At 46.7% G+C, this 23,368-nt stretch overlaps 1 protein-coding gene across 4 annotated transcripts in view; it reads left to right on the forward strand.

Moving 5' to 3' along the window:
• The window catches only part of GRTP1 (growth hormone regulated TBC protein 1), a 91,887-nt gene that overhangs the window by 13,932 nt on the left and 54,587 nt on the right, over positions 1 to 23,368 (forward strand). Inside the window, exons 1-2 of one of the 4 annotated variants that reach the window (XM_090021868.1) lie at positions 5,489 to 5,600; positions 11,086 to 11,182. The exons of 1 other annotated variant lie outside the window; for it this stretch is intronic. Coding sequence is in view for 1 of the 3 variants with exons in the window: in XM_090021859.1 (XP_089877985.1) it covers positions 22,623 to 22,651 (29 nt within the window). In the remaining 2 variants the exon portion in view is untranslated. Of the gene's footprint in view, positions 1 to 5,488; positions 5,601 to 11,085; positions 11,183 to 22,453; positions 22,652 to 23,368 lie in introns of those variants that run through there. 2 more of the 4 variants (XM_090021859.1, XM_090021886.1) reach the window with 2 other exon arrangements.

Here is a 23,368-nt window from a genome sequence, read left to right on the forward strand (position 1 = left end):
GAGAGGGGCACGCAGCCTAGGGGATTGTAGGGGAGACCACAGGGGGAGGGGGAGAGGGAAACCTGCAGCCTTCCTTCCCACTCCATACCCCCTGTGTCTGTGCTGCCTCCACCCCCCACTTCCCTTCCCTAAGCTACCCCTTCTTCTTGCCCTCTGCTTGGCTCAGGTCCTTCCAGTCCTGACTCGGCTGAGCTGGGGGTTGTCCCCTGGCCAGGTTTGGCTAGGGCCAGGCAGGGCCACTACTGCTGCTGACTCCCCCAGAGGAGCAGAGCCACAGCAGAAGGGAAACGGGGGTAGGCTGCAGGTAGGAGCAGGTGGTGGGGAGCAGGCCCAGGCATGGGGGGCACATGGCAGGGGCTGTGTGGGGAACAAAATGCAGTGGTCTAGATCTTCACCCCCTCCTAATGCTTTCCCTGCCACAGCGGGGTGGGAGGGGCAGTGAATTTAAGATGACCTTCCAATTAGATCACCTCAGGATTAGTTGCCGGTGAATGGATGATGGCAGGAGGCATCAATGTCACACTGGCTGAGATGCTTGGACTTCATACTAGTACCACGCTATGTCATCAGGTTTCTACCCTCCTCCCCTGCAACAGTGATTGGTATGATAATTCCCATCAAAACCTTTAAGACTGTGTTAACGTTGTCTGGAGGGTTACTCACTCATGAATGGAGAGATTCAGTTAAAAGTCAAAGCTGTGAAAAACTGCTGTTGAACAGTTAAAGAACACAGTAGTGCCAGCAGCTGTGTCTACCATGTCAGGTATAGCTGTACTGAATAGTGGAGAAATTAATTGGAACAGTTCCACATAGCTGCAGTTGCAATATGAGGAGACTTGAGGACCTTGCTTCTTTTGGGCAAATCTGAGCCCCTTTTTCCATTGGCCTCTGTGAGCAAGGGGAAGAGGAGCTCTGGTATCTTAAAGGATCCAGAATTTCCCATTTTGTTACTATGTTCCATAGGTTGTGTCAGTAGTGAGTATCTTCTGCTACAGCAGGGGTGGGCAAAATGTGGCCTGGGGGCCAGATGCAACCCGCCAGGCCAGCCTATCTGGCCTGCAGGGCCCCTAAAAAATTTAGAAAATATTAATCTGCCCTGGGCTGCCTGTCATGCGGCCCTCGATGGCTTGCCGAAACTCAGTAAGTGGCCCTCTGCCCAAAACAATTGCCCATCCCTGTGCTACAGAGCCTGCCAGCAGTGAAGTGTGCAGGGAGATTGGTCTGTGGGCTTAATGACGAGTAAAAATACTGTATTACATGGCATTCACTGTGCAAGCATAAAGAGGTTGAAAACTTAAGCAAATGGCAGGAGTTGTTTCTGTAGTTTAGGCTTAAATGTTTCGGTGTAGATGGATCCTGTTCAGTGCAACTCACCTGGCACAAGTTAGCCCTTGAAAAACAAAGGCATCAAGCTGTGCCACTGTGAGCGCAGGCCCTGTTCTGTGAATACTGTGCACAGGCATGGAGCATGGGCATGTGTTTAAGGGTCCTGTTGGGGGTCTCCATCAAGGAGGGCAGACTTAAAAAGATGTTGACATGTACATTACCTCAGAATGTCCTTGTTTTTTAGAGGTTAGAGTTTAGATGAACTTAGCATTCTGAAAGGACATAAGACACCACTAGGAGACCTTTATCCTGCATTAACAAAGTTTTTGTCAGTCCTGTTCTGTGTGGGCCAAAGCCTAGTAATGCAGTATATATCTCCTTGAGCCTCTCTGGGTGCATGCCAGTCGCCTGCTTGAGACAGAAAGCCTGAGAATGGCACTGGGAACATGGCAAGAATTCTTGTGGGTGATATCTTTTATTGGACCAACTGCACAGTCTAGGATTTAGACAAGCTTTCAGGTATCACAGTACCCTTCTTCAGGGCACATGCTTATTCTAAGGCTACTGTAGGGCAGCTACTTTGCCTTGTCTTCACGAGTTGTTGTTTACAGGGCAAGATCAAGTAGGCTGGGGCACGCCTCATGGTGATATTGCTAGGAAGGGCAGAGGGATGGGGTGCAGTCGTCCTAAATGCTGTGATGAATTAAAGAGAACTTTCTGTAGAAGCACAGTATTGCAGTAACCACTTGGCAAGAGCTTTTGCACAACCACGTTATAAGATGCTTTAACAGAAAGATTCAGGTAAGTCCCAGTCTCTCTCTTTTTTTTTTTTTTAAATAAAGTTAGCCTCTAAGTAAATCAATTCTCTCTGTGTGCCTCATTTCTCTAGCCAAATAATAAGGATATTCATACTTTCTTTCTCCTACCTCTGGCCTGTCTTGTTTATTTAGATTCTAAGGTCCTTGTGCTAGGGATATTCTGTGTGTGTGTGTGTGTGTGTGTGTGTGTGTAATACAGTATATAAAAATCAGCTGATATGTGAGTATATCAAAATTATTCAAAATTAATTTTCCCACTCCATTAAAAAAAAACAGTTAAAACCAGGAATTTATCCAAAGCTCCAGTTTTACAAAACTCTTGGAAGTCTCTGAGACGCTATTAAAAACCTGAGGTTTACATTTAAAATTAAAATGTATTTCAAAATTTTGAAGAAATCAAATACCTATTGTCCTCTGATTGTAGCTGATGGCATGCAGCCTGCACTGAAAGTGAGAACTGCTTTTATAACAGGGTTTTTTGTTCAAATCGTTGGTTTTCTGTTATATGTTCCCTTCTAGGAACTTCATTCCAAGCTGAAAAAGCAGCATTCTGATTTTGTGGGCTTAACTGAGTCATGTTTTCATTTTCTAGAGGTTAAAGTAAAGTTCAAATTCATTTGATAACTTAATGAAGCATTAAAGTATCCATAAAGATCACTAAAATTCCTATCTGGGTACTGTGAGACTAATCGGGTAGACTTACAAGTATTCAGTAAGGCTCCTTAATTGAACCAACAGTTCAACAAGCCTGAAGCTTTGATGGATTTCCTAGCCTGAACCTGCACTGGCAAATGTCCTCACACTAATTATTTTTCATTGGTTCCAGTGTTAGCAACAGTGGAACTGATAGCTCAGACACTAGTAACTGAGGCACCTGTAACCAAGTAGGGTTGGATAAAGATAATACGATGGTAAATGTGCCAGAGGAACTGCACATGTGGTGAAGTATGGGTAGGGAGTTTACTAATGGTATCAAAGTCCTGCTGGTCCTTATCATGATCATGCTTTGTAATGGTATTTGGGATCGCAATCTGCAGACCTGATGAAAGTCAGGATCATAGGTGCTCTGCTTCCTTTGCACTGCACAAACATTTTCCAGTGTGTTGCTGACAAAGACTAAAAAAGAGACAAACTTAAAATGTCTATTCGGTGAGCAGTTGTGACATTTTGAAATATTTTTTTTGCCCCAAATCAGAATTAAAACAACAAATTTCAGAATGGCCTATGGAACAAACTTAAAGGGAAAAAAGATTAAATAAACCATTCTGTTGGGGTAGCACCAAAGGGGTTTGTTCTGCTTCTGAAGTTTTGTTTTATTTATATGGCTGAAGTTTTTGGAGCTATAATAACACAAATACTAATGTAAAATAAAGCCCAGCGTGACAAGCTAAGCAAACTTTTAACCATCCATTCTAATGAGGTTGCTCCATTTGCATGAGGAAGGCTTCATTTTACTGAAATATTTTCTTTCAGTATTTTTGCCAAAAGCAAGTTTTGTCACAGTAAAACACATTTCCATGGGAACATTTGTTCTGGCAAAACAGGATGTTTGAAAGAAAAATGTTTCACTGGAAAAATTATGGCCAGCTCTAGTAGCTGTGGCTCCCACTGGCACAGGGAAGATATAAAACGTTCAGACTTGGGGAAGACAAATCCTCCATCTCCCACCTCTCGCTCTCTGGCACTGAAGATGTATCAGGTCATCTTAGTGTTTGGACCCTAAGAGGCCACAGGCAACCAGCCTGAAGTGAAGCAGAACAATCCAGCTTTTGGTTTTAAACTTTCAAAATATTCTACTGAGATTGGATTTGACTTCAGAAGTGCAGCCTCCCCAAACTTCCTTGGGATAACAGGGCATTCTGTACTGCTAATTAGTAAATAAGTAAGTAATGATGGGGCTTTAAAGCCCATCCACATCTAGAATTGCCTGCACTGGTTGAGCAAATATTTTTGTTTGTATTGTAGGTAGTTAGAGAGACGATTAGTTAGAGTGATATTGCAGCCATAACAGTCCAGGAATTATGCAAAGGGCAAGGATTCCCAGAGTGCTATCTTTTATTGTCCAACTAACTAGTTGGAATAGAGTTCAACAAGCTTTCAAATGCAAAACATTCTTCATGAGGTCTCCTTTATTAGGCCAACTGCAGTCCTTTTAAATCCTTGCCCCTCCCACGCACATGTCTAAATTGCATTTTTGCTGGCCTGTAGATGTCACACTTTCCATCTGACAGAAGGGGCTGGTTGCATGGAAGGAAGAAACTGTTCAGTCTTAGCAAGTAACTGACCAACGGAACAGGGTTTTTCTTTATACATTTATGGCACTTAATTCCTTATGCATGATCATGCCTTAGCCAGTCAGCAAGTCCTGCTCTGAAGAGAGTATTCCTGGTACATTTTTTTGTAAAACATTAATTCTTCCCAAAGTGGAGATGGAGAACTTTGCCCACCTCAAGAAATCACAACAGAATTATCTGTGGTGGGTCCAGCCAGGCAGGGCCAATGCCAACCATGTCATATTCCCTGCAGGCCAAAGTTCTTCTATTTTCTGGACTCCTCCCATGGTAGACGGTAATGTTAACTGGCTAGTCATGCTGAGATTCAGTGTCTCACTTACAGCATTGCCAGTCACAAGAGATCAAAGATCATGAGTTAGATCTCTCTAAATATGAGCTATTTTAATAAGTGAATTATGGTTTTTCAGTCTTCCTTGACTTTTTTTTTTTAACTTTTCCCTCCTCTGCCTGTGTGTGGGTGAGGATTTCAGGGTGAAGAAACAATGTTAATGCACAGAGAAAATGCCCATCTCTCCCTTGCTGCCCAAATGGCGATTCCATTTACACTGCGCTCAACCCTGTGATAAGGGAACTGCTATCCATTTCTTACTACTGTCTCGACTGACTCTTCCCTTCCTTACTTTTCCTCTAGAACCCACCTCCTCCTATTGTACTTGCTTAAATATCTGTCTCAAGCCTACTGAGAAAAGGTATACTGCTACAATGGCCAGGATGAAAGGGTGAATATGTTTGACTGTACCCTCCTCTCTGTTTCTAGAGGAAAGCACTGGAACCTCTGGGTGCTAGTACAAAACAGAGAATTATTGTTCATAAGAAAGAACTGAACCATGTGCTCAAGGGTCAGGGGGCAGCAACTTGGGGGGTTTAATATTGTACAGGAGAAGGTGAGTCATATATAGTAGACTCGGGCTCCTGTTATTAAATAGGAAGGCACATTGGTTCCACCCAGCTAGAGGCTTGAACGTTTGCCAAGAGCTGTGTGTGGTTCAAAGCTCCACCTTCTAAGAAGGCAGAGTTTCAGCCTGTAACAAGCTGCTTTCAAAAGGGTGCAAAACCCTAAGCCCTGTCCAGAGGGGAAGGGAGAAGAGGCAGAGGCACAGCCTGAAGATCTGAGACCAGCCAGGGCTGGCTCAGACTTATGTTACCTCCTGCAGTCTTTGGGGTAAGTAGGGCCTGGGAGGCTGGGGGAAGGCAGCTGCTAGGGGCACCTTCCACCAGACCTGGGGAGTGGGGAGTGGGCAAGAAGCTGAGTTGGGAATGAGGTGGCCAATGATTTCCTGGTCTCTATGTAGCTCCTGGGCCTGATTTTGCAGGTTACAGGGCCTGCTGCTTGACCTTGCAGGAAAGAGGAGGGAAGCCTGGTGGCAGGCAGGGCAAGGGGGATGGAGGAGGGGAGGGAAAGGAGGCTGGGAAGTGGGAGGGGGATGCAGCAGGGGCCATCCAGGGGTCTGTCCCAGCTGTCTTTTAGCTCCCAACAAGGCAAGGACCACTGCTGCCTGCCTGCTGGTCCTATGCAAGTCCCTGGCCTACCACAGTCCCTGCCCTGCTACTCCAGTCCCACTGCTCCCAGGTGCTCACTGCCCAGATGTTTCCAGATAGTGGCCGTGGGTGCATCAAAGTGCTTGGGGCCAGTAGTGCATGGGTGGGCCGGACTAGCGAGGCGTGTCTCAGCAGAGTGGCTCCAGGAACTGCATCTGGGACAGGCAGTAGCAGCCCTGGGCAGCGTGCAGGGGCTGGCCAAAGCTGCAATGAGCCCATTGCTGTCAGGGGCAGCCCCACTTAACTGGGATGAGCTGTGCTGCCCCTGCTGCCACCACGTGGAACCATTTGGGTGATGAGGGCCTGGGAGCAGTGGGGAGCCAGGGACGCTCATGGGGGTAGCAAGAAGGCAGCAGCAGTCCCTGCTTGGTGGGAGCAAAAAGGTGGCTGAAGCAGACCCTACCTGGCTCCATGGGTGGCCCCTGCTGCATCCCCATTCCGCTGCCCCTCCACCTTCTCTTCCTCCTCTCTCCTGCCTGCTCTGCCTGCTGTCAGGCTGCCCTTGGCCAGGGGCCAGCACAACATGAGACACACAAGGGCGCTGGCAGGACTGGGGGGGCTGTGGCTTGGGAGTGAGGGGCACCCCCATGGGCAGGGCACCAACATGTCAGGACTGCTCAGTGCCACAAAGCAGCTGGGAGGACAGCTGCAGTTGGACCCGTATCCTGGTACAGGGGGGAAACTGCCACCAGGAGGGAGCAAGTGGAGGGTAGGCACGGGCTGTGGGTTGGGAGTGAGGGGCACCAGCAGGGCTGAGGAGGCTGTGGCATGGGAGTGAGGGGCAATAGCATAGACAGGGACAGGATGCTGACATATGAGGGCTGCTTAGAACTACAAAGCAGCAGGTGGGGGGGGGCAGGGACAACCACATCTGGACTCACTCTTGGTGAATGAAGGTGTTAGGGGAAGCTCTGATTTTCTATGATAAAAAAACAAAATGAAATACCAAAATAGATAGGTGTTTAGAATTTATTCTAATATAATAAAAGCCTTAGTCTGTGTGTTTGTCTGTCTGTCCGTAACCAATCAGAGTGCTCCAAAAGTGTTCTGGCCAGGAGGCGGTGGTGGCACCACAGTGGAGTGCTACCATGACACTGGGGACGGAGGGGATGGGACAGAGGGCTGAGGCCAGTGCCTTTCCCCTTGCCGTCAGCCCTGTTCCCTAGAGGCAATGGTGGTATGGGGTGCTGGCCAAGGAGGATGGAGGGAATGGGAGGGCAAGCTTCTCCCCCCCGGCCACCCCTGGGATGTGTCCTGGCCTGTCAGTCCCGCCCCCCCCCCCTTCCTGATGGGCAGTTAGCTAGTTTTATTATAATGATTGAGGCACTGGTAAGCTTCCAAATTGCTTTCAAATTGTAAATATATCAATAAAACATTGTGTTCAGCTGATACCTATATATATAGTGGCATTTCATTGTAATCACAGAAAAACATGGGTGAATTTGGGAGGTTTTATTCAGATAATTTTGGATTTTTAACAAAGAAAACCAAGATCCCTACTCATGAGGAAGAAGGTTTAGTTTCCCCACTTCCTTAGCTTCTCCCATTACACTTTGATTGTCTCTCTAATTACAACCCTTGAATTTTAATTTCCATTAATCCTGGGCAACCAGGTCCCTTTGCTTATTTCTTTGATCCCTTCTTCGCCACTCCTTTTGCCTGACACATGCCATGCCCTTGGTTTAGGTCTTAAGATAACAACACCTGTTGTTCTTCCTTTGCTGAACTTCCTAGCAAAAGTGCTACCCTTTTCCTACTTACTGACTCCTGTGCTTTATAATTTTGTTATTGCTCACATTTATATTCCTAAACTTAAAGTGAGGGGGGGAGAAAAAATGAAAATAAGAAAAACATATTGAAACTTGATCTGAAAAAAGAAACAAATTAAATGAACAACTGCTCTACAAATATGCTCTATACTGGCTAATTCCTGGCAGCTGCACATGACCTTGCTGGCGTAAGGAGGTCAGTTATCTTTGTAGGCTGTAGGGTGTTGAAGATATGTGTTAAAAATAGCTTTGATTAGTTTATAGCCTCTAGACTCCTGATGCAATTATTTATACTCTCTGCTTCCCCTCCAAGACAGTTCTTAAATTCTCTGAAAATGGATTTGTTTAGACTAATCGTATCATTATTTACCAGTTTTTCCACTGCTTTCTGATACTCTAAAATAAAAAGCATCTTTTAAAATAGGCAATAAAAGAAAGACTGAAAGATTATTTTTAGCTTGCTACTGTCATAATGAGATTGTAGGGAACTGCTGTGAACATAGGCCTTAAGGTTACACTGAAGATAAGTGTCACAAATCTCTAAAGGTATGCTTCTTTTTCCTTAAGTCCTTTTTTACTGGAAAGGAAAAAACTACTTGTACTTTACTACATGCATTGTAGTTTTGTGTATTGTGATCATCTGTGAATTCCTGAAGTCTCCTTTGATACATTATTATCATTATTCAAAAGGCAGCAAACAGGAGATAGTAAATACTCTCCAGACTGGAATGTAGCAGGATGATTATGTATAGCCCACACAGGGAAGTGGCACCAGGGCTGATCACACATAGAAAAATGAACGGAGACAAGAAAGTGTCCCACTGAGAAGAAAATATAAAACTCAACTAATTCTTATATAAATGTCATCTTTTAAATAGTTCTTCCTTTATGATGATAAATTAGAATCGTCTCTTGTTCTATTATAGAAATAACCTTGAAAGGCAGTTCTACACAACCATGAGACTTTCAAATATCATTTATCATCATCAGGAATGTGGGTTTTTCATTTCCCATGGAAAAACAGAGTAAAACACGGCTTTCCCCCCTTACCAGAGGAAAACGCAGGTTTATTATTTTAATGGAGAAACCTGTGGATTTTGCAATTTTGCCAAGAGCTCTCTGCAGGCTGGCAGAGTTCCAGCCTGCAAGGTGCTGTGGGGGAGCAGGAGGAGAGCAGTCAGGCAGGGGGTGACATGTGCACGTACATGGCCATGAGGCAGCCTGGAGAGCAGCTCCCACAGGTGCGTGGGGTGGGGGGGAGATTGAGGCCCCCATAGGAAGGGAGGGAGTTTGGTAGGGCTGGGGCTGCTTCCCAGCTGGGTGGTACATGGGGCTTGGGACCATAATGTGTGGCCGCAGGACCCCAGCAGGGTGCCATGGACAGGGCCATGAGTGGCTCATCCGGAGGCAGGGGGGGAAGCTCCCCACAGCCCTGAGGGCTCCTGGGACTCCCCAGATCTGTACATGAGGTGGGGGCAGGGTCAGGCACAGGCACTGTGGGCTCAGGCTCCCACCCTGATGCCCTTCCCCAGAGCCTCCGCAGTGCAGCGGGTGACACCCAGCACTGCAGGGCACAGTGGGGCCATGCAGGGAAGCTTGTTGCCACTGTGAGCTCAGTGGTGCAAGGTTGTGCCCCTCATTGCTGCCACATGCACAGGGGATGCTTTGCCAGGGCAGCGTGGAGCTCACAGTGGCAAGGAGGTCCTTGTGCAGCCCCTCTGTTCCTTGCAGCACCAGGTGGCATCCGCTCAGATGCAGAGGCCCCAGGGAAGGGCTGAAGAATGAGAAGTAATATCTTTTGTGTATCTTCTCAAACACCAGAATTATCTTTTGATGTGATCAATGAAAGAGTACATACTAATGAACTAAGTGACTTCCATTTGTGAACTAGATTCCAGCTGTATCACTGCTTAACATGATAGGTGACATCAAAGCTTTAGTCCAAATTCAGATCAAATGAAGAGTTGGCTACAAGCCAACACATTAGTGACAAAGAAGCAGTGTTATTGTATGTCCATGTTCTCTTCCTCATAAAATTCTTATCCTCAGATGAAGTTTATTTCTGCTACAAGTGTAACTGAATGTTTGGTAGGGTACTGTAATAGGGCACTGATCCCAGGCCCTGTTATGGTCCAGGCTGGCCAGCTAGATGAGTCTGCTGAGGGACCTACCTCTGGGCCCTCAGGGTTGCAGTGCTGACCCCAAAGACATGCGGTCAGCCACTAGAAGAAGCAGTCAGCTCGGGAGGCACACAGCCAATGTGCTAGTGAAGTGGGCCCTGATTAGTTGCTGGGAGTTCTGATAGAACCCAAAAGAGGCTGCCAGCACACATGTAGATAATCCAGAGAGAGGAATGCATAGCTTCTCCTGGGAGAGGGCAGTGCAGTCTGCGAAGGAGGTACAGAACAGGGTCAACTGCAACACGAGTCACAGACACCAGTCTGGGAGCAAGAAAAGCCAAAAGTAGGGTCAGTGCAGTGGATGGAACACCAGGTAGGACAATGGGAACTGGAGAGTGAACCATCCAGGCCCTGGTGGTGACGGTGAGGAGGAAGAGGATAAGCCCTCCTGGAGGGAGTTTGCCTTGGGTAATTTTTTTTCTTTCAGTTGTGGGACTAATTAAATAGATGAGCTAGCATATGAAGGATGGAACACAGCAGTCCCCTAAACATGATTTATTGATGGGAAGAACCAGTGAGCGACTCATGAAAGGAACCCATCCTAGATAAGCACAGGGAATGGGATAAGTCAGTGCCTGACAAACTCGTGAATTGGTGAGGTATAAAGTGAAAATTAATAGAGTAGTTGGACTTGTTAACTGATGTTTCAAAGAGTGATGGTAAACTCATTTATTGACAAGGTATAAGTAAGAATTGAGTGATGAAAACTTGGTAATTAATGAAGTATAAATAAAAATTACTTGAGTGATGGAACTTGTTAATCAATGAAGTATAGATAAGGATTCATGTAGTGATGATAAAACCACTAATGGGTGAAGTATAAATAAGAAACAACTGATTTGGTGAACTGATGGTGAAGACTTTTTAACAAATGACTTATAAATTATGTAGTTGAACGTGTTGGCAAGGGTTGTATTGCTGACTCCTGTGGGTAAATGGCAGGAATGACCAGACTGTAGCCTGGCATCACTCAGTGCGTTACTGTGAGAATGAGATATCAAAAGAAATTTCTGGCCTAAAAATGGGCAGGTGCAATAAGGGCAGGGTGTAGAGGAGGTGGAGCCCTGTGAAGAAAAGTTTTGCCCTTGAGCCCTACCATTGATTGTAACAAATATCTCACTTCCCTTCTTTTCTCTTTTCTAATCATTTGAATGTGAAGGTGTGGCAGGCGAATAACAAAGGGAGATTCCAAAGTGGAGGAACAAGCGAGCAAGCGTGACATCTCCAGGATACACACTCACTTACAGGAACATATGGTCAGTTCTGTTCTAGACAATGTGTATGCATACACATAAGCTTAGAGCACATCCTCTGAACTATTTGCCTCTCTGGAGAGTGATCCTGTGTACATCACATCACAAGGTCTACCTCCCACTGCCATCTTGTGACCTATCTTCACCTTGCACTTTCTTGGGCCTTTACATTCCCTGATTTGTGCCTCTGTACAGCTGACAGCCAGAAGTTATCTGGCCTTGTATATGTGTTATAACAAAAATAATTATTTAAAAAAAAAATCTGCCTAGCAGTAAGGGATAACACAAAAATGATCGCTAGAACTGTGGAGTGCAGTTTGATAACTAGTTACAAGAACTGTGAAGATGTAAATTCTACTTCACAAAGGAGTTCAAGATTTCAGAATCTGGCTTTGTTCCATACTAGAACCTAATCCACATAATCTTCAGTATTCTCCATGAAGATAGGAAGGGGGCTTGAGAGATGGAGCAATGGGAGTAGGAATAAGAAGACTTGGGATGTGATAGAAGGTGAGGCAGGGGAAGAAGTGAAGCCAGTGGATGGGGATGAAACTAAGAGAGTTGGATGAGGGGGACAGGCAGGAGCCAGGAAGGGAGAAGCAGCAGGGGAAGGGCCTGGACAGGGGCAGGACCTGAGGGCTGAAACATAAGGACCTGGTGCCCGATGGGGGCTGTGCCCCCTTCACAGCCTCAAGCTGAACCTATTATTGTTGCATCAGGACAGTGCCTAGCACTGTCCACACCTAGGACTCCTAAATGCTACAGTAAATAAGTAACAGTAGGCAGTGCTAGGCAACACCATTTTTGTCCCACTGCATATAAAAATATGATTTCCCTTTCCATACATCTTTAATAATTTGCCTTTCCTATTTAGCAGATCTCCCATCAGACCCTAATGCCCATGGTGAAACTATTGTTTAAAATGTTCCATGTGGCAGCAAAATAAGAGAATTTTTAGCAAGCACGTTCACTAACAACAGGAAGGCTCCAGAAACATGTTTCAGAAAAGCTGGTGCCAAAAGCAGTGCATTTTTGCCATGCCAGTTTGGTAGGCGTATTGGTTATTAGCTCCCCTGATTTGAAAAGTACAGAATTATACCTTTTTGCAGTTAGGCAGTGTTGCTTGTCAGCAATACTTTTATATATAAAGGACCAGTCATAAATAGCATCCATTTCTGTAGATCCCTAATTTACAAGTTTGCAGCCTGGGGCCCTATGTGTCTGTTTGTTCTCAGTGCCTTTGCTTTTAATATATTTACAAAGTGGTGCACATGTGATTCCCACCAGTGAGCAAGTAGAAATGCTAACCACTTTTCTATCAGTGACCAAGATATTACCATCCTATTACCATACATAAGACTGTTTCCTGTCCACAGTTGCAATAGCAAAGAGATATTTTTATATTTTAAACGAAACTGAGACTTCGTAATTATTTTTATTAACATGTTATCACTCTAAAGAGATTCTTTAAGATGAATAAATAGCAAGCTTGGTGGGAATCAGACATTCTGAGTGAACAGTAATTTTGCTAACAGTTATTAGATTTGTATTTAAACTAATGGAAAATGTATGTAACACTTAGATTATCTACAATGCAAAAATGGGCTGATGTATATGTCAACCTAACTTTGATGACTTTTTCTAGCATAGACATAACTTTATTTAGCCACAGGTTTGTTGCATGTGGTGCATCTGGTAGGATTATTCTTAAAGGAACACTCACAGTATAGTTGTGATCGAAAGGAAAAGAGACGAGGGTTGGCCATGTGAATCAAAAGGTAACGTGGTTATGGGAAAGTGGAAGATCTGGGGCGAACTTCTGCCTTATTTGCTGTTTTACCATGTTGAACAAGCTTACCATTGACTCCAACAGAACAAGATTTCACACTTCCTTTGTGACTGAGTAAGTCCATCAGGTGATCTTGAACATTTAACTCTAAGCTAAAGGGCCAGATCCAATAAAGGATTTAGGCAGAGTTTGGACACTAAGTTCAAAATTGCTTCTTAGAACACCGTCACTCAGCTGCTACCTCATTCCACAGACCATTCAGTTTTGGGGCTTAATGTTCTTCAAGTGCCTAAAGTTTTGTTTCTGTGCCTGTCTACAGCGGCAAGACTTAAGATAACCCACTGTATTTGACTACTGTCAGAAACATCCCTCCCATGCTAACTTCAGGTAGTTCCTTATAACCTGCTCAATGCTCTCCTAATGCTCTGCTTCTCCCCATGCACTCTGTGTGGGAGACAGGGTTCAGAGTTTTCCTGAAGGGACCAGGTACCTAAAAAACAAGCCTTGTAACACAGAGGTTGCTGACAGACATGTAGCTCCAGGCATAAGTCATGGCACTTTCTGCAAAACACCATAAGTCACAGTGACACTCCCGACCCAACAGGCATTCACTGTTGGGTCAGGAGGGCGTGGAATTAAGCTCTACTTAGGAGCCAGTCCAGGAGGAGATGCCTGCCTGCAATATCCCTCCCCTAGCCCTGCTTCCACCACCACCCCCACCAGTTCTGGTGCTGTCTGCAGGATGGGAGCAGGGAGAAGAGAGCAGAGAGCATCAGCCCAGCCCCAATGAAACAGAAGTTTAAACGTGCTTAAACATGTAAGCCCAAGGCCTCAAAGGTACATGGACAATGCCACTCTAAGCATTACAGTGCCCAATTCCTAGGCATCCTGACAAGAGCATACCACTAGCATCATTATCCTAATGTTCCTCTATATTGGAAGTGATGGGGGTGCTGAGGTACACAGTTCACCTAGGGCACCAATTACCCTTGGACTGACTCTGCTATGTCCCCTACTAAAATGTAGGATAACTCAGTGTGGGAATTCTAGAGGAGATTAACCAGAAGTCCCCAACACCAACATCAACTGTCATAAATCAACCACAAAGCATTTGTGAGAATCACCAGGAAAACTTCTTTTGGGGAAAATGTCACCATTTTCCAACAACAAAGAAGTCTAGAGGTCCTTAAGCTGCTACTCACTGATCAGCACCATATTCTGACCATGTGTCTGGCTTCCCACTGCTAAATGCACAATCCCTTGCAATCTCACCCACATCATTGAGCAATTGCAACTCATACTGCAACAGGACTAGCAGCCGCATGCTGAAATTGCCAATTTTGTTGCGTAACTCTTAATGCCCAATTCCAGCAAGCTACCAAAAGATAAGGATAAGGCAGGGATCTACATGCAACTGTCAGTGATGGAGGTTGGGTTACTCTGGGACCAAGTGTAGACTGCTGAGTACCAGCTCTGGGCTTGAAAAAAGCCTGAACCAGTGGAGAAGAGCATGCTGAAGCTCTAGGGGCAGTACGGGCAGAACAACTTCTGGATAAAAGACGGTTTTCCTGGAATCTGTTGAGAGCCAGCCTCAGAGCTGCAGAGATAGGTGATCCACATGAGATCCTTTGATTCTGGAGAGGCAAGTGGTAATACCTATCTGGAAGCTAACAACCTCCAGTGGACAATGGTTTGTAAGTAAACCAGTTTAATTGACTGTGGCAAGTTTACACGTGATGCTGTGGTGCATGAGGCAGTTGTAAAATGTGGCTGGCCCCACATTTCTTGAGGCTTTTTGACACCTAAGAGATTATTGGTGGCTTTGCACACCTGGGTTTCCATAATTAAAGAAAGGTGGTAAAGCACAAGTTCCAGTTTTTTACTTCCTCCTGCCTGAAGGCTTGGACTTCATCAATAGGAGGGGTGTTTTTCTCCCATGTGCATCAGGACATGGTTGCTTCCTGTGGAAGATTCATGCATATCAGTGCAGAGTGGTATGGACAGTTTTCAATCGTTCTACTTTGGTTTCCCTGATGAGGAACAGAAAGGTTGCCAGCACTGGTTGCACCATAGAATTCAGTGGTGTTACCAGCCCTTTGCTGATACTTGGTGACTCTGCCTACCCACAGCTGCTGTTGCTCATGAAAACTTAAGGGACTTTGACCAGGGGACCAGGAAGAAACTGTTTAACTTGTAATTGAGCAGTTGTAGGATGACAGTTGTATGTGCCTTTGGGCAGCTGCAGGCCACATAGTACATACCCAGTGTCTAGGTGAAGGCTATCAAGTGATACCTACCTCAGATTTCGATGATGTGCTATGTTTTGCACATCTGTGAGAGCACAGGCGACGGTCTTGGTGAGAGTTGCATAGCAGAGATAGAAAGGCTGGCCCAGGATTGAGTAGTTAAAGGCATGACTGATTGGCAAGTGACAACCAGCAAGGGCATGTCATTTGGTGGGATGTGGGCCATGTACTTTGAGCCAAATGTGGGAATGTGACTGTATGTTACTGGAGCTCTTGCAATGCAACTACTGCCATCCATTTGCATGAATGAAACCTTGGGATGAAAGAGTTCTCTGAATCCAATCCTCATACTTTTTCTTCTACATAACACCTGGGTTTACTGGCCTTACTACACACAGAAGCCCTGCAGGGTCTCGAGCAGCATGGGCATCTTGGCTTTTCTGTTGCTCTTCATACTTACTGCTAGCTTTAAGTAGCCATCTCCCTGTTGTGATGCTCCCCCTTTTTTTTTTGCTGTGCGTGAAGTACCTATATTTGCTGGCACAGCTTAGCTTGTGTGCTATGGGTGACTGCAGGGCAATACTATCAAATGAAGGCTGCTTTGAGATTTGATAGTAGAGAAAAGAGCTGACGAACGGGATTCAGGCACGAATGAGATAGGGAGCTATGCAGAAGTTCAAAAATAGCTAAATGTTGTGTAACATAGGTGGACCTCAGCAATCTTTAGTCCTTTACTTGCAGGCAATGGTCAGAACTGAGATGGAGGGATCCTGGCTGCCCACTGTAAGTATAAGTTTCCTGAGGGCTGGAGAAGTGGAGCACCAAGCTGATGAATTGGATGGGTCAAAGCAGCTTGGTTTCTGGACAGCACTATCCTTCCTGACCACCCTGGAGTAGCAGTGGCTGGTAATGGTGCTACACACAGGCTGTTGTTTTAATTTTTCAGAGAGTGCAGCATGGGTCATTATCTGCCAAGGTCAAGTGGAATTGGCTGGGGGGACATGTACAGTGCAAGAGGTGGCCAAGCAAAAGCATTTGCTCATCTGCTCACTATGGATAGCTGTCTAAACAGAACTTCTACTCACAAGTGTTTCATTTATTGCTCAAACCAGATGCTTCTCTGGATCAGGCCCAGAGTCTCCCTGATTACTGCAGTGGCATCTCTGGGTATACTTCTACCAGGGGTAGGCAATTATTTTGGCTGGAGGGCCACTTGCCAAGTTTTGGCAAGCTACCAAGGTCTGCATGGGTAGCCCCGCCCCTTGACAGATGCCCCACCCCCTGGTCACCATCTTGTGAGTGGAAGTCCCGCCCCCTAATCCCTGACCTTTGCTATCAGAAGTCCATCCCCTTAACCCTAGACATACTTCTTTCAGCAACGGGTTTTGTCCTGATTTACATATGTTTGCATAGTGTACATAGAGGTGATTGCACAATAGCTTAAAATGACAGAATGGCTTGGTGGGCCACATCTGGCCCACTGGTTGCATTTTGCCTGCTCCTGATTTATACAGTGGTTTTGTGGGAGGGTGGATAGGTATGAGGGGTCTGGGTGTGAGGTGAGGGAGCATGTGGGTGTGTGTATAGATAATTATGTAGGGTGTGAGTGGGTATGGGGTTTACACACACACACACACACACACTGTCCCTCCTTCATTGTTTTCTCTGTCTCTCTCTTCCCCTCCGTGCACGCGCACACACACCCACCTCCCCTCCCATTCCTGGTTCCAGGGTACCAGTGTGGGCCCTGTACTCCCATGGTCTGACAATGAAGCTGGGAGCCACATAGTGCTGGAACAGCCAGTGGCAGGGAGGAAAGTGGGGAAATGGAGGCTACAGGTGGGGGAGTGGTGAGTGGGAGTGAGTGGGTATGTGGGAATGCAGTGACAGCTGGGTGGGAGTGTGGGGCCCACACTGGAGCCCCAGGGCCAGTGCCAGTGGGCCCAGACTGGGGTGGCAGGAGTGCAGGGCTCAGGCCAGCAGGGAATCTGGTGCCGGGCCAGCTCTCCCCTATCCCTGCTGGTGCAGCCTGGCTTGGCTCCATAGAGCCCTGGCTGGCCTGAACCTCATGCTGCTGCTGCCCCCTCACCCCCCAGGCCCTGCCAGCACTGGCCCCGGGACACCAGTGTGGGCCTCACACTCCTGCCCAGCTGCCACTACTCCTGTGCACTCTCTCGCTTCTACTTTCCCCCTCCTTCCTGTCAGCTGCCACAGTGCTCTGGCACCACATGGTTCCCAGCTGCATGGCCACAACTGCAGGACTCAGCAGGATCTGGCCCAGCCTCAAGGACTGGAGCAATTGCCCACAGTCCTTCCCTGCTTCTCTCCCACCACACATCTGAACTTTCTCTCTGGCAGAGGGAGGCAGGAACAGCTCCAGGGTCCCAGGCCAGAAGCCTCTACTAGGCAGAGGCTTCCAGTTGGGGGTGGTTTAGGGCGCAGCAGGGCCCAGCTGGCCTTGCTGCTGTTCTGCTAGGTCCTGCCACCAGCTTCCCCTGGGTTCTACTGCCCCTGGCACCTGTCATCTTTGACAGGCAGCCAGAAGCAGATGAATATTAATTTTCTAAATTTTTTAGGGGCTCTGCAGGCCAGACAAAATGGCTTGGTGGGCCACATCTGGCCTGCTGGTTGCATTTTGCCTGCTCCTGGTTTATACAGTGCAAGGCAACACTGTGCTGAGACATGCTGTCACTCCCAAGACCTGCGAAGTTTGCTGACTCCTGAACTGAAAGCAGCGTGGTCATTTAGTGTAGTACTGCATACATGCCACTAAGTTCTGCCTAGCAGGGTTTGGTAGCATATGGGTGTGGACACTAGTTTGTATTTATTTGCCTGCGGTCCTTACTGCAACAGAAGGAAATGCTGTTCCTTACTGCTCATACTGTGCTAATATGCTCCCAGGAGCTCTGTAACAGGGAGCCAGAGTCTCCTGTTACTCTAGGGGGATGCTGCTACAGATTACGCTTGCTGGGGGCTATGAACACAATGTGGCCCTGGAGGCTGCGGGGGGCATGGCGAGTTCCCACAGGTAGCAGTGCTGGCGGTGGCGAGAGCATGATGGCAGCAAGTGAGGAGCTCGCACAGGCAGCCATGGCACTGTTGGGGGTGAATGGGGGGTGGTGAGCACTGACTGGTGGTTGGCGATCACTGCAGATGCTGCTGGCAGCATTGGCAGCCAGCAGTGGTGATTGTGGACTGCCCGCAGATGCCATCAGCAGTGTTGGCGGCAGGGGGAGAGAGCTGGTGAGCACTGATTGGTGGTTGACGACCACCCGCAAACACCGCTGGCACTGTCGGCAGCTGCCAGTGGTGATTGCGGACTGCCCACAGACACCACCAGCAGTGTCGGAGGGACCTTTTTGCAGGGGGTGCACCATCAAGCTCGGGGAGTGCGTGTGCACCTCCTACACGTCACCAGTGCTGGGGGTACGGTCAGCTGAACAAGGGTCAGCTGTGGAGAAATAAGCAGGTGGTATCAGCCAGGCTAGGAACTGCTCCTGTGGGGAGGAGTAACTGTCCTGAGAGCTAGCTGCACAGAGGACAGACACCCAAACAACCCAGGAGCAGACCTACAGGCAGCCCAGAAGGGAACCGCAGGCAGCTGAGCTAATCTTCAGTGGTGGAAGTCAGGCTAGCTGGCAGGCCTAATTGGAAACTCCTGTGGCTGGCTGGAGAGGCACCAGACAGAAAAGAGTGGAGCTTTAGAGGTACATAAGACCAGTCCTGGATAACAGGACTGCAATCTAGCCCTGCAGATACAGGAGGAGGAGTTCTTGAGCAGGATGGCTGTAGGAGGGGAACTGCCCAGCACCCAAGATGTCCTTGAGAGCTGCAAGTGAAGTGGAAGGAGTATCTTGGCTTGCAGGAAAGTTAAGACCCAGTAAACTGGGAGACCAGGTGTGGCTATAAGGGGTGACGAGGACCCACAGGGGTTCTATTGAGCCCTGCCAGGGGCAGGAGTATGAACCACAGGGGTTCCTGAGAGATGCATGAGGTCTTGAGTCCTGCCAGTGGCAGAGGCAGGGGCAGGGGCAGGGGCCTAAGACATGGGCAGACAGAAGCCAGGAAGGCTAACGCCTGAGCCACAGTGGGGTGCCAAGAGGCATGCCAAGGCTTGAGCTCTGACAGGGGCCTGGGCACCAGAAGTAAGTAGCTGAGGTCAAAAGGGCCAATAGCCTGAACATGGCAGGGGCTTGAAAGGTGGGCTGAGGCTGGGAGGGCCAGAATGCATAGCCTAAGAAGGGTGAGACTAGGGCCAGGGACCCAGAGCCCAGAAAGGGTGAGCAGAGAAAGGCTGAAGTCAGAAGACCGAAAAACTGAATTGGAGAGAACAATATAGAGGTGGCCTGAAGCCAAGAGGGCCAGCCAGAGCCTCGGAAGGGCGAGAGCAGGGCTGGGGCCTACAAGCTGAGCCCAGGACTGTGGGCCTTGGGCTAATGACCTAGCTAGAGAAAGGGGTTGAGGCTGGGAAGACTGTCAACACTCCAACAATGCTTTTGAGGCCAGAGGGGTCAAACAGTGCTGAGGGGTGAGGGACCCTGCTAAAGTGATAACTTGTAATATCTGTGAGGCCTGGATGGAAGGAGACCACAACTAATCCTTAAGGCAACTGGTGCCCTAGGAGCACAGATGGGACCAGGAGGTCCCACTTAATGCTTGAGGGGCAAGACTGAGATCAGCTGAGTCTGGGACAGACATGTGGGATGAGGAATAGAAGAAGTCTTGGTCTGGAACCCTAGGGCAACCTCTCTTTTTGTAACCCAATTATTCCATCAAGGCATGACAGGCAAGAAGAAAGGGAGGGTATCCTAAGGGGCAGGAGGTGTGTGGCCACCAGGGGGGTGTCATGGCTGCCACTGGGGCCCAGTCCCATCACAGGCTTTCACACGATAAGGATTCAGCTACTGCATGACATTCCTCTCTCTTTTTTGTGTTTGCCATGTATGCACCTGGAGAGGATGTGGCGGGGAGGAGGCTGGGAAGGCATGTAACAGGCCAGTTCTTAGGCTGTATGTCTGGAGAGAGTGCATGTTGGGGGATGAGGGGTGGAGTGGGTGAACTTGAGCTGAAAGATGGCATGGGATCTTTGAGCTGAAAGATGGTGGGGGACCAGTTTTGACTGTCAGCCCATTCTCATTCAGACATGACCAAGCACAGCATAAACAGCCAAGGATCCATTGCACTTTGGCATGCAAGAATATCCAAACCAAAAGGGATACATGTTCATTAGCGCTGTCTATACCTTTGCAACTGATAAGGCCAGTGTCATAAGCAAGAGGCTGGCTGCCAGTTGGCTGCGTGGTGATGGGTTGGATATCACTGGTCTGAAAGACCTCTGTATCACCTTTTCCACTGGGGCAAATGCAGGATGCCTGGATAGTGAACAAGATTTGGGTCTCAGTGGGCACATGTATACATTCATTAATGTGCTTTAGGTAATGTGTGCTAAATCTAGTACCTCCACTGTGGTAGTAATGCTTTAATGGTCATTAAAGTAGGCTAATGTGCGTTAAAGCACACATGTGGATGCACCCAGTGTCATTTAAAAGCTAATCTAATTTATTAAAATGTCTGTATCTATAGTGGAGGTGCAGTGTACATTGGTAAAGGGAATATTTTTGCTGTTATAATCAAACCATCTTCCCAAATGACATAAGCTTCTACTGACCAAAGCAAAATCCATAGAGGAAGTTTAGCCAACAGTTCTGTTGAGAAGGGTGTAAGTTTTTCCCATAGTCCTTTCTGATTTAGCCTATGCCAGGAAAACTTACTAGCATGAATCAGGCCAGACTCACCAACATTTTCCTCTAGGTTAAGTTCTGAACCTGCTAATACTCAATCATATGAATCATTTTACTCCAGTGTTTTATCTTGTGAGTAAAGGCATGCATGGGCTCACAGTTTTTCTTAGGTTTTTAGATTTCATAGGCATAGGGATGTTTTGCTAGGCTAGTAGCAATCTTTTCATTCTATTAAAGGGAATGGTTCTGGAATATTCCCTTACTGTTTTTCTTATGCTGTTGGATGTGAATCGTGTCTATATTTCTGTGTGGTACATTGTTTTTGATCCATATAGAGGAGGCAGCTGCCTTGAGGATCATGTTGGGAAGTTCAACTGTTGATCTTCTTTATGAAATCGCACTTGTCACTCTTTTCAACTACTGCTTGCTGTCTCTGGTAGATAATATTTCTCTGGCAGTAACTGTCATTTTTCCAAGAGCTTGCCTGGTACAAAGACAAAACTTTATTAAAAATGTGGAGGAAAGAATATCATTTCACCGTTCCTTTTCTCTCATTTAGGTTTTTTTTTAACATGTATGTTTCAGTTTTCTAGTTATTGTAGTAGGTGTGTTTGGTTTTCCCACAAGCACTGTTTTGAGGAAACAGTCTTTCCAGTGGCAGACAAGCTGGAGAAATGGGGAAAATTCAGAGGCTGTTGTTTTTCCATTCTGTCTTTGATTGCTACCTTATGGTAGAAATTAAGTAAATAAAAACTAAAGCTAATAATATCATCTCAGTGTAATAAAACTTTGGCTTTGCTGCCAACAAATTCTTCAGGGGAACATAAAACAAGCTGCAGAGTGTACTAGGCTTTGAGTATTGAATGAAAGAAAAAGAAAGAAGGAAAGAAACCAATATTACTGCTAAATCCTGTTTGGAGGGAAATTCCCTCCCCTTTTTGTATATATTTTAAGTAGGGTTACCATACGTATGGGTTTTTCCAGACACGTCCTCTTTTTGGATCTTCCTGATCAGATGTCCAGGAGTTTGGTCAGCTTAGTTTTGAAGTTTTTCCTAGCTTGACCTAGCAAGGAGCTGTTTAGGGCTGGGGGAGAGTGGAGGGAGGGCAACTAGAGGCAAGGCATACATGCGTGATGGCTGGCATGCAGCCAGGTAGGGAGGGTGGGACGGGAGCAGCCGGAAGAATTGCATGCAAATAAGTCTGTGGGAGGTGGGGGTTGGAGGGCCAGGGCTTGGGAACTATCATGTGCGTGCATGTATGTGTGGAGGGCATGGGTGTATCTTTTTTTTGGAACTGGAAATATGTTAACCCTAATTTTAAGGAGACATTTCCCTTAGCAGGAAAGCCACCTTCTAAACCAGTGTTTGCGGTGTATGATTAATACAGTCAGGTACATTTTAAATGTTAAAAATATTTATAGTACTTTATATGGTTAGAAAATTGCCTTGTCGCTAGAGTATAGGATAGGATCCTGATATCTGTTCCTGGCTCCACAGAGAATTAAGGCCTGATCTCAGGAAGTCTTGCACCCATCAAGGAGAGCAGTAGCTATGTGGAAGGTTAAGCGCCTGAATGAGCCTTTACCTAGGTTCCTGTGAATGAAGTCAATGGGACTCTGTGCATTCTTGAAGGCTAGATCTTGCACATGGATCTGTGCGGACTGACATGCAATCACATGGAACAGGAGCTGAGAGGTGAGCCTTTGTACAAGTCTGACTTGGCAAGATTTTGGTTTCAAGTCTGCAGTAGCTTGGGGGAAAAAAAGGAAATTTAAAAAATCCATGCCTTGAACAAAAATGTGGAACAAATATTAAGTACATGGAATGCACTCTCAGAGGAAATACAAAAAATAAGGACTGGAGGAGTCCTGCAAATAGTTTGGTGTAGGCTATGTACCCAGGTGGAGCACAAGGCCCGGGAGGGCCCTTGGGGGCTTAGGGGTTCTGCTTTTAGCATCACATTAAGGCCATTTAGAGTTCATCTCCTTCTGGCAGATAAGCCATTTAGATCTGAGCTGGAAAGAGGCAGCAGGACTGGACCTCAAGCACAGGTGGATCTAGGATTTTGAAAAGTGTGTGTGTGAGGGGAGGGAGATAGCGTATCATCACACAGAACACAACACACTTTTCTCCAGTTAAAACAAAACTAGAAGCTTTACTGATCTACTAGGGCTCAGGGCTGTATTATTCAGTTTAAGATCAAAGTAACAACAAATATCATTTTATTGAAAGTGTGTTACTTTGCTATATCATATATTGTGCACAACAGGACAAAACAAAAACTAGGCAAAAGTGTTCTTTCTTTTGTCCTGTAGTCATTAGAATTAAATGTACACCTCTTTTTTTTTTCAGAGTGATAATGATAAAACCAAATCTAGCTTTCCTGAACAGGTTGACAGTGCAAGGTTTCAC

Source organism: Crocodylus siamensis, chromosome 1 (assembly GCF_052110815.1).
Source record: "Crocodylus siamensis isolate JL-2025a chromosome 1, ASM5211081v1, whole genome shotgun sequence".
NCBI classification, from domain to species: Eukaryota; Metazoa; Chordata; order Crocodylia; family Crocodylidae; genus Crocodylus; species Crocodylus siamensis.